The sequence below is a fragment of the Gossypium hirsutum genome, chromosome D03 (assembly GCF_007990345.1).
Source record: "Gossypium hirsutum isolate 1008001.06 chromosome D03, Gossypium_hirsutum_v2.1, whole genome shotgun sequence".
NCBI classification, from domain to species: domain Eukaryota; kingdom Viridiplantae; phylum Streptophyta; class Magnoliopsida; order Malvales; family Malvaceae; genus Gossypium; species Gossypium hirsutum.
In genome coordinates, this window is record NC_053439.1 from 46,728,895 (window position 1) to 46,740,664 (window position 11,770).

Sequence of the window (11,770 nt, forward strand, 5' to 3'; positions counted from 1 at the left end):
AAGAAGATTCAAATTTTGAAATTGAATTAGGTGCAAAATTCTAACATCATATTTTAGAAATATATATTTAGAAAGAATTTATATGTTAGATGATATATATTAGCCTCCCAAGAAAATGAAAAGGAAATCAGTGATCACATTATTGTTATTGTTTTGACGTACCATTCATCTCTCTCTCTATATATATATTAAGAAATGACTTTTTATGGTAGGCCATTATTTAATTTTTTGGGTAAATGATCTTTATATTTTGTTTTCTAAATAAAAAACATTATAATTTGATCATTATCGTTATAATACTTTATCATTTTGATTACTCAATTGTTAAATCCTTAACCACATTTGGAGATTGAATATGTTGAAGAAACAGAGCCAAAGCACATATATTACGTAATGTTCTTATCTCCCATACAAGCATCAACTGACAGATTCATTATGTGCTGTTTTTACTTACAACAAGCTCCTCTCAAGCACATAGAAGAATCATACAACAATGGTGAACTTGTAGATAAGGTTGCAAAAACTTGTCTTCAAAATTTCAATTTCATGGGCTAATATTTGGAACAAATGCAGTACACTGTACAACAAACATAAATATGTACAGACAAGATGCCGAGATGCCTCCCCATGGATGAAAATAAAGTCAGATCCTTACTTATGTCCTAGCCTACTGAAAAATAATAAACGAACTGACCCCTAACACACTGCATTAATCCTACTGCAATGTCTATCAACGCATGCGAGTATTACGTTTATTGTCTTTCCAGAAAGAATATCTTGGTCAGGTTCTCGGTTCTAGCTGAGATGAGATTCCAGGCAAGACTCCTATGCAGGTACCCAACAGGAGGAACCATAAAGAATCCTGCCCTTCCATCCCTGCAACATCCAGTGGTTGTCTTCATCGATTACGAAATCTTTGTGGTACCATGCCTTCAACTTATCAATAATTATCTTCATCAGTTCCTGGTCTAATGGAAGCGGCTTGAATCCTTCCCTTAATGTACGAATCTGCCATTGCTTGTATGTTTCCGGCCTCTGGACCCTTGCTGATCCCTCACATGCTATGACATTCATTGCTTCGCGACCATAAAACTCCCTCTCGAACATCAACCTTGCCGGTTCTTCACGAGGTAATGTGTTCTCGAATACATCAAATACTGCAGAGATATGGAACAGAACCTCTTTGAACCTTGTAACAAAGAAGGGAGCATTGTAAGCTCCATTAACTATGGAGTGAACGAAAATATCAGGTTTCATTTTCCTGATCAATTTTAACATAGCATTCCTCGGACAGTCCACATCGGCAGTCTCATCGAGTAGATTGTGAAACCGGAAAAGAGAATTCACGGCAAGCATCTCATTGCTATCTATCTTGATGTCCTCGATCTGGATGGTTTCCCAATGTTCGACTACTATAGGATTGTACTCGAACGGAACATTAAAACGCTCACAATACTTTGCCAAGCGACGACCTGTCTCCTCAATTCTTTCAGCCGGGCGGAAACCGCGTTGGGGAATCTCTATTCCAGTGATGCGTAGCTTAGGAGGCCCACCGGGTCTTGTTGAGAGATGTTGGATAAGAATGGGCCATTGGAAACCATATAGGATACCAAAATCTACAATATGAAGAACACTCGCTTTCTCAGCCATGTGGTAAATCGATTTGTTTGCAAACAGAATGGCTAGCTTCGTAAACGGACAAGAACAAAGGTAAGCTTTGTAAGCTTTCAAGATATCAGCAGCTGTTGTCATCTTGGAAGCCAGGGAAGCATAAAAAACGTGAATTAGGGCTCCGCTTCCATCCAAGCGAGCCTCAAGGCCATCTGCGAAGATATAGGCCAACCTCTGATTTGCATCACCATGAGGAGAAGAGTGCTCTTTAATCTGCTTTAGCAGTTCACTTGCAGTCCTACGATCATCAGCAGAAACAGCCTGTGCACAGAGAATCAGAAGAGTCCTCAAATCCACCACTTCTTTCTTCTTCCCCCGTCTTTTAGAACGATTTCTTCCAACAATGGACCCATCCAACTGTTCTTTATGCTGCGAGCTATCGGTTTCCCCATGCTGCACAGTTTGATCAATACCACACATAGTTTTCCCTTCAGTACAAAGTAACACCTTATCAAATACTTCAGATAAATCACTCTCTTCTGTATAAGTTGCCGATTGCTTGTTACTCCTCTCGTCTTCCAATTCCCAATCATCCCGTTCATGGTTTTTCCTACCCGTCAACCCATTGGACGAAATCTCCCTCTCGTCCTTCTCCACCTTGACTACAACTTTTGGAACGTCTACCTTTTTCCCCACAGCAAACGTGCTGCTCTCTAGGTCAACTACCAGCTCACCACTAGGGATGAACTTACTGGCTTCCTCAAACCCTCTCTGGAACTGCAACACAGATTCCTTATCACTGAAGATGTTCTTAACCAGAAGCTCGCTAACAGAAGATTCCATCAACCCATTACCAATGTTACTCAAGCTATTAACCGAGTCAACAGAAAACTGTGAACTGGACTGTTGCAAATCGGGCTGCAAAGAGTAAGGAGCTTGTAACAAGGAAGGATCGGGCCCTCCGCCTTCCCCGATACCACGAGGATCGATATGATCACTAGTCCCACTACGAGAGCTAATACTAGCATCTGAATGGCCATTAGTACCAAAAAGATTACTATCAGGACTCTCCACTTTGACTGGTTGGATGATATTGCTCACCAAGGCATCATATAATGATTTCTCAGTGTCTTCGAGAGCCAAATAATCATTAAACATATAGGGCTTATCCTCCATGTTCTCTTCCATAAGCATCTGGCTTATGTATTTGAGGACTGGATCTGTGGAGTCACTGTCACTTGGAGGTGAATAAGACTCCCCCAATGGACTCCACCCCGTGGAAGCTGAAAATGAGCTACCATCTGAACTTGCAGTAATGGATGGAACATTAATACCCGGGTCCGAGTCAGGTGGTATAATGGGAACTTTCATGTTCATAAAGTTAAGATCTGGGGAGGGGACATTGAACTCAAATCCATTGTGGACTCTATGATCTTCAACTTTGAAACAGTTCAGGTAATCAGAGATTTCAATGGAATTTGGATCCATGGTCATCTAAAAAAATCCCAATTCTACAACCCAAAAGAACAAAAAAACAAGTCAAACACTTACCATGCATCAAAGGAGAAAGCTTTATGGTGATCACTAGACTAATACCCTTTAAAGATTCAAACTTTCTGAGATTTAAAACAAATAAGATCACAAATTCACCAACAAATAACACAAAGAAAGGCCGCAATTCAACAAAAGTGGAGAAGTAGAACCAAGAAACAAAGTTAAACGTACCTTAAAGAGAGAGAGAGAGCCAGAGAAGAAGAGAAGACTTTCGAGATAGCCGCGGGGGATTGAAAGTTTTAAACTTTGGGTTTTAATCCGAAAACAAATAGGACCTTTCCTGGAAGAGACTGACACTCTAATATATATATATAGGAGGAGAACATGAAATGAGATACATTGGGACCCTGTTATTTCAGCGGCTATTGGTCGGTCAACATGATATCTGCAGCATCATATTTATTTACTTTTCTTTCTTTTTCCCTTTTTTGACACATTCATTGTATGTATTCCATATCTGGTTTAATCCTATCCAAGCAAACACTTGCTGTAAAATATTTGCTAGAAGTAACTTTCTCACGAAACAAACAGTATATTACAGTATATTGCTGTATTAACGAAGATTATATTAGTTTCAACCTCACATAGAAAATTTGCATGTAAACATAACTAACTTCAACATAAGCCCGTCCAAAGGGTATATTTTTTCCTTGCAGAATTTGACCGAAAAGAGTGCTGTGGTTTAGTTATACGAATTCTTCTCGAGTGCCTATCTATATTATTACCAATATGTACATATATACACATAAAGGATTGCGGGGCCCACTCCTACATATCTGAGGTTGAAGTTGAATAAACAAGTGAAAGGAGCAGCAGCAAGATGTCAAGCTTCAATGGGGCCAAAATCACACGCGTTGAGCTTTCTGTTAGCTCATATATGACAACATATGTATATATTATATTATATTTAGTTATTTACCATCACAAGAATTTATTTATTTCCTAGTCTAACAGCCACCACCAATTTCACCATGAGATTGCTTGGAAATCAAGGCTTTTCCTTTGTTTCCAATCACTCACTTTGGATTTTGCAATGGTTTTCAGAAAGTCAAAGCTTTATTTTCTAATTTTCTATATTCTGGTCTATTAAACTTGAAAAACAAGAATCTCCAACTAGGGAGATTAGACAAGAACTAAGCCAAGAAAAAAAAATGTTAGAGAGTGTTTTTTTTTTTCAATTGCATACAAACTAATTGTATTTTCTACATTATGCTACAAAAATAATCGCAATGGCAGTAATTGCATTTGCCAAACGATTTATCATTTATTTAGAAATGGTTATTTTGCAATAGCAGTTTGGTTGGTTTTGCTTATTATTTAGGAGGATTATTGAAATATAAGATTTATTATTGAGTATGTTATATTATCTTTTTAGTTCATTTATATAGAATGTAAGATTTTATTATTTAGTTGACAAAATATAAAATTATCTAAAAACACGTTTTACCTCTATTTTATTACCATACAAAAGTTGAAACTTATAGCATTTTATTTTAGAGTAAATTACCTCGTTAGTATAAGAGTCGTTCCTATTTTACTCACTCCATTTTTTTTGTTTTGTTAATTTGGTCACCCAAAACTAAAAATTGATCAATTTTTCACTCCACTGTTAAATGGTAATAGAATGTTGACTATGTAATTCCGCGTTAGTCACTCTAAAATTAGGGCAAATGCCCATTAGTCACTCTAGCTAGGGGTTGTTCCTATTTTGGACACCCTAAAACTATACGTGAGAATGCATCATTAATATTTTCGTTACCATTTAATGGTGGAGTGATCAATTTTTTTTGAGTGATCAAATTAACAAAAAAAAAATAGGATGACCGAAATAGGAATGACCACTATTTAGAGTGACTAACGGGATAGTTTACCCTTTATTTTACTAATAAATAAATGCATTTATATAGTAAATTAGTTTCATATTTATTTTCTCAAGTAAATAAATCGAAGCTTGGGAGGAGCAATAAGCACTTAAAGTCTCTTTTGATCAAAGTGACAGATGGTTATACCCCCATTCGCGTCAAGACACGTGGCAAGTTAGAAAGACACCCAAATGGTAAGTCTGCCACCAATGAATCGAGAGGTCACCTACGAATTTTCCCTTTCAGGATGACAATTCGGACAATGCATGCCATTCGTTGTCCAGGTCTTAGAGCCTTCATTGGGAACGTGAAGTTATTGGTTACCAAATATCATGTGGGCTCAACTGCTCCATACCATCAAGTTAGAAAAAAATGATGAAATATGTCCCATCACAAACGCCTTTATCCGATCGAAGACAATCACCCCACACGTTCAATAATGATGATTTAATGGCAAGTCCAATGTGTTAATATGACCTTACATGGAATCTCTACCTATAAATACCTCCAAGAACGGGGAAGAAAGGGTCAACTCTCCAAGATGCCAAGCCTACACTTTATTAACTCATATTTAGCCCTCAACCTTCATACTCTTCTTATTTTCACTTTTTATAACCTTCAGCTCACCGCCCCAACTGGGTGAACCAGCCACCATAGCAACCACCACTCTCTTCCATATTCTCTTCTTGTTGTATCAATAATTGGTGTTGTGAACTTGGAAAACATGGCTTCACAATCTCAAAGTGGTAACCCTACTAACCTGTAGCAGCTAATTTTCGGTAAAATCGAAACAGTGGTTTTGGGACCACAAATCTGATTCCGGAACGGAAATTCATTTTAATATTATTTTATGATCTACATTACGATAATAATGTTTTATGAAAATTTCGTAAAGAAATTCTACAAATTACATGTTTAATTTGATAAAGGACCAATTTGCACAAAGTGAAAAAGTTGAGTTTTAATAGCTAAAAGGATTAAATAGTTATAGAACTTTAAAGTGGAGGTCCTTATATGAAAAATAGACCATTAAAAATGCTTAGTGGTTAAGGATGATGATTCATCCATGAAAAATAAAATAAAGAAAAGGATGAAATTGGAAAGTGAAAAAAATAAAAGATGATAATTAATTAAATAATAAAAATATCATATTTTTCATCATCTTTCCCAAATTATTTCCATGGAAACCCTAGCTAAAAGAAAGTAGCTCAAGCAAGCTTACTTTGATCAATTAGGTATGTTTTCTTGTCTCGTTTCTAATGATTTTTATATTTCTGAGATCGTAATAGCTTAATTTAGCTACCTCAGGAATTACTTTGTAAAGATATAAAATTCATAGGGTTTTTCCATGGATGAGCATAGTTGAATTATGAAGTTTTATGGTAGAAAATGAAAGGTTATTGAAAGATAAACAACTTTTGCAAAGTGAATTTTGATGAAATTGAGATTTAGGGACTAAATTGTAAAGATGTGAAATCTATGGAAAAATTTTGAATTTTATGAAATAAATGGGCTGGAAATGTTACTTTTAAAATTTGACTAGGCTTGGAATAAGGATTAAATTGCATGAATTTTATTTTCCGAGCATAGAGACAAAATCGTCATTTATTAAAAGTTTAAGGGCAAAACGGTAATTTTTTCTAAGATATGAGTATGAATTGTATTAAATTGATGTTAAATTTACTCGTATAGATCTGGATAGACCAAATTTAGAGTTAGAACGAGGAAAAGAGAAAATGTCGGATTAGTAGATTTTATGTACACGAATATTTGTCGAGGTAAGTTCGTGTAACTAAATTGTGTATATTATATTCTTGAATTGAATGTGTTTATTTGAATTGTATAAATGTCATAAATATATGAAATGATCACCTATCCGACAATGCCCGAAAAATGTCAAGTCCCGTTTGAATAGATGAAAGTCGATGGATACAAGATTTCTCGTATTAGTTGTGATCCTACATTTGTTGTGGGCACACCTTAGCTCTTATGAGCATCTCGATTACAGACTCTTCGTGAGCTTCCTGTTAAATTGGCTCTTTGTGAGCTTCATGTTAAATTGGCTCTTTGTGAGCTTCCCGATAGTGTTCGCTTGAACTTCCCGATGTATGGCTATCCGGAGCTCCCGTTATATGGCTCTTCGTGAGCTTCTCGATATGGTTCTTTATGAACTTACTTATTATGGCTCTTATGAGCTTCTCTATTTATATATCTTGGATAAGCTTCCCGATAGGCTCTTTGTGAGCTTCATGTTATATGGCTCGAGAGAGGGTTTCCCGATTATGTGCTTTAATGAGCACTCCTGAATATAAATTGACGAAATTATAATTTGTACACTTCGAGTATACTACTTGTGTATCCATCGATGTTTTCAATGATTCAACGGGAAAAATCCTAACATGAGAAAATATGAACACGAAATGAATTATTATACGTATATGCCTGAAATACATGAAAATGATGATACATGATATATGAAAATACGAATGATGATATATGAACATGGTATTTGTTTGATGAATAGGTTCATCTATGATTATAGATTTGTACACCTCGAGTGTACTTCCCGTGTTTCCATCGATATTTTAATTGATTTAATGGGCAAAATCTTGATATGAAATTATTCTGAACTTGAGACGAATTATTATGAAATGTACTTGAAATACATGGATATGATTTGTATATGTTATATGAATTCATGATGTGGAAAGTATATGTACATAGAAATCTAATTATTGTTGAGCCCATACATGTTTCTTAATATTTATATGAAATATATGACTAACAAGGGTGATGAGGATATGTGTCAGGGCTCGTGATCAAATAGATTAAATGTGTCTTGCATGTTTATCTTGAATTTAAATGAGTGGTAAGTTAATTACCATGTTATACGAACTTACTAAGCATTTCACGCTTACTCTGTTTTATTTTCTCTTGTTCTATAGTAATTTGGAAGCTCGTTGGATTGGAAGCTTGGCGGAGATCACTTACACTATCCATTGGCTCATTTTGATATATATGGCAATTCAATTATGGTTATAATAACATGTATAGGTTAATTAGCCAATGTTGGCATGTAAATGTTTTGGTTATAACTAGCCATTGGAATGGCTTGTGATGAACATGTATTGATATGTAAAGGAGGCTATAACATGTTTGGTGTGTGCTTAAATGGTTGATTGATAGAAAGCATGTTGGCATATTGATGGTTAATTTTAGCATATTTGGTAAAATATGCATATAGGTGAATTTGATAAGCTAAGTAAGTTTGTATATTTGGTTACATGATGGTAAAGTGTCATCTGAGGTGCTAAGAGCACGTTGGTTGTATGTGATGATATGTCATGCATGAGACTCGATTTTGACTTGAATTAATTGTTTTAAAATGGTTTGTGAATATGTTAAAGTATTTGTGTAGGAGGAAGACAAAATGGGTGAGAAATGTGGCTTGGAAAATAGTCTATTTTGTCCACACGGGCAGAGACATGGGCGTGTGTCTCGGCCATATGTGACACATGGCCTAGCACATAGGCATGTGATCTGGCCGTGTGTCCCCTGCATCTTTAAAATGTCAAAACAAAATGCTCATAATTGATCACACGTCCTAGCACACTGGCATATGGATTGGCCGTGTGACCCCTGCACCCAAACACGGCCTAGCACATGGGCGTGTGGATTGGCAGTGTGCCCTAAGTCAGAGAATTACACGGTCCGAGGTTCACACGGCCTGACCATACAGGATGTGACCCCTGCACCTAAAAGAAAATTTTGAGATTTCGCGAAAAATTCTCTGAGTACCCGGTTTAGTCCCGACTTGTTTCTAATGCATGTTTTGGACCTCAAGGGTTCATATAAGGGACTTTATGTTTTATTTTCGACATGAATATTATATAAAATGAAATGTCTGTTTACTTGATCTGTATATTTCGGTAATGCTTCGTAACCTTGTTCCGATGACAGATACGGGTTAGGAGTGTTACATAACCAAACCAACCAGACCAACAACCCCGCCAACCAGATCAACTCCTCTACTCCACTCATCACCCCTATTTCACCTACCTGAAGAACTCCCATTGGTTTGAACTCTACCTAAACTCTTTCTCCTTTCACACCACAAGAACCTTTCTATAGTATGTATCATTCTCCCCACCCTAGAACAATTGATAAAAGCTCCGAAGGACCCTTTAGTTTCCAATCTTGTCACTCCTATTGCACCAACAGGAACCATTTCCTCAACTCCTCTAACTCCACCAGTTATCGCGGTGCCTCAACCGCAACCTGGTGTGTCCTTTCTTGGACTCTTGGACCAGATAACTTATTGTTTGCAAAGGGCCATAACTTGTCTCACAACCACGCTTGCTCCACCAATTGTGACCCTTACTTCCTTGGACTAGGGTTTTTACCAACACGTGTTAAGTCCTCAACCTCATGTCTCAAAAAATTAAGAAAAGTTGTGACATCTGAAAGAGCAATTTTCCTAGCAATAACGTCTCTTTAAAGAACATGAAGAAAAACAACACCTTCTCGATCAAAGGAACACTCAGAATGAGGAGCTTATTACTGAGCTGAGAGCTACACGAGAGGCTCCTAGGTGAGAAAACCTGGATTGTCAAAAAGATGAAGCTCAGCTCGTACTCTATGGAGAACGTGAGCATAATAATTTGAATGACCTCAATAGGAACAATGCTGACCTCCCAACGGTATCCCAACATTTCTAGGGCAACAACAACAACATTTCTGTAGAAGAATAGCTCAAAGTCTTCAGCACGAAGCTAATGCAGGAGCCAGGAAGTAAATAGAGCAAAAACAAATGAATATGTTTGGAATTACTCCAACGAATTGTTAGCTTCGAAGGTCCTCGATGATCATATCTTGGCATCCTTGAAGTTTCCAAAGTTCTTCTATTATGGATCAAGTACCATTTATCCCTATAAAATAATCATATGAACATACTAAGAGCATCCGATGAAGTTAAATGTAAAGCCTTCTCTATGACCTTCTTTCCAATAGCTCGACAGCGGTACCTATTGTTGCCTCGAGGCTCTGCTTACTCTTTCAAGCAATTAGTTGGAAAATTCATGAGTCATTTTTTGGCCAACAAAATGCTCCAATAGTCTCCAACTTATTTGATGACCATTAGTCAAGGGGTAGATGAGTCCCTTTGCGATTATGTCAAAAGATTTAGTGTCGCCACTATGATCATGAAGATAGTCACCGATTTAATTTACCATCAAGCATACATATACATAATTCAAATTCATACAAACCAAGTTATAATACCATATGAACTTACCTTGTCAAAATAGCAAACAAGTTCATCTGCAAGGACTAATCAACAATTTTGGCTTTTCCTCGATTACCTCTAGTTTGATCCAATTCTTAATCTATTCAATTATTCCATTCAATCCATCAATATTAAACATATATGCATTATACTATGACATGTATGAACCTATGAAATCTCAATTTTGATACCCCTAAAATCTTACATTTTATTCAATTTAGTATCTGAAACCGAAATAACTATAGCTTTCAATTTTGAGCCTCGATTTGAAAACCGATTTCAATTCCATCCCTTAGGGACCCTATATTATCTATTTATACCAAAATTTTATGTCAAATTTTCATTTTATTCACTTTAGTCCCTATGTACAAAACTATCAATTAAACATTACATTTTAGTCATTTTTCATAATCTAAGCTTAAAATCTATCAATTTAACACCAATTTCTTTAAGAAATCAATAATGGAAACTATAAAAAACTTTAACAATTTTGCAAATAGGTACATGGACTAGCTAAATCAAGCTCTCATGACCTCAAAAACATGAAAATTACATGAAAAGAACTAAGATTTACTTACTAATTTGTGATCGAATGCACACTAGCTTCCAAAGGTTTCTTTCTTTCAATTACATCAAAATCAAGAAGATGATATAATGGTTTTTCAAGCTTTCCTACTAACTTTAATATATATAGTGTAATTAGGACTTCATTAACCTTAGTTTATTAACTTAATTAATCACTAATCATCTTTTTAGTGCATAACCCATCATCATCCACTATCACATATTAGAACATGATTATTTCTTTATATGAACAAAGTCAATAAAAGAATTAACATTTATCAATTCAATTATTTAAACTCTATAATTTAGGTACAACAAGCACATCTTTCAAAAAACAACTACAATTTATTGTTAAATAATCATGTCTTTCATGTATCATATTAACTAGTTTTTTTTTTATCTTCTACCATGTACAGATTTAATTACATATATCAATTAAAATGTATTACATTTATTTATTAAAAATTTGTTGCAAAATTTATAAAATTTTAGAAATATTATGATTGAAAAAGTATAAAATAAAATAAAATAAAAGTTTAATTTTTAAAATCTTGATAGTTTATGTGGAGTTATGCTCGTATTTAGTTAAACTCTTGATAGTTTAAAATCTTGATACTTTTCTTCTCCTAGTTAAACTCTGTTTTTAGTTGATTGATTAGTGTCAGTTGTTTTAATATTATTTGACTTACGGATTTAACTTATAAATAGGCATTTTTCCACCCTAGAAATATAATATATTATACATTTAGGTATTAGCTTTTACAAGCTTTTAGAAAATTTTGTGTTTACGTTTTAAGGGTTCTGATTTTGGGTTTTGGGTTTAGTTCTATCTCCATCTTTTGTACTATTCATTATTGTCGTTTTAGTGAAATTATCTTTACCCGTGATTTTTTAT

The 11,770-nt window shown here is 35.3% G+C and overlaps 1 protein-coding gene across 2 annotated transcripts; it reads right to left on the minus strand.

The window, feature by feature from the left end:
• Positions 1-514: 514 nt before the first annotated feature.
• LOC107950144 (scarecrow-like protein 33) lies at positions 515-3,466 on the minus strand. 2 transcript variants are annotated; one of them, XM_016884928.2, is made up of 2 exons: positions 3,337-3,466; positions 515-3,122 (listed from the first exon to the last, which is right to left on the minus strand). In XM_016884928.2, exon 2 carries the CDS (start codon positions 3,103-3,105, stop codon positions 826-828), a length of 2,280 nt encoding a protein of 759 aa, XP_016740417.2. In that variant the 5' UTR covers positions 3,106-3,122; positions 3,337-3,466; the 3' UTR covers positions 515-825. The 2 variants fall into 2 exon arrangements, with proteins under 2 accessions (XP_016740417.2, XP_016740418.2); XM_016884929.2 differs by having other exon boundaries at positions 515-3,227; positions 3,337-3,440.
• Positions 3,467-11,770: the final 8,304 nt, after the last annotated feature.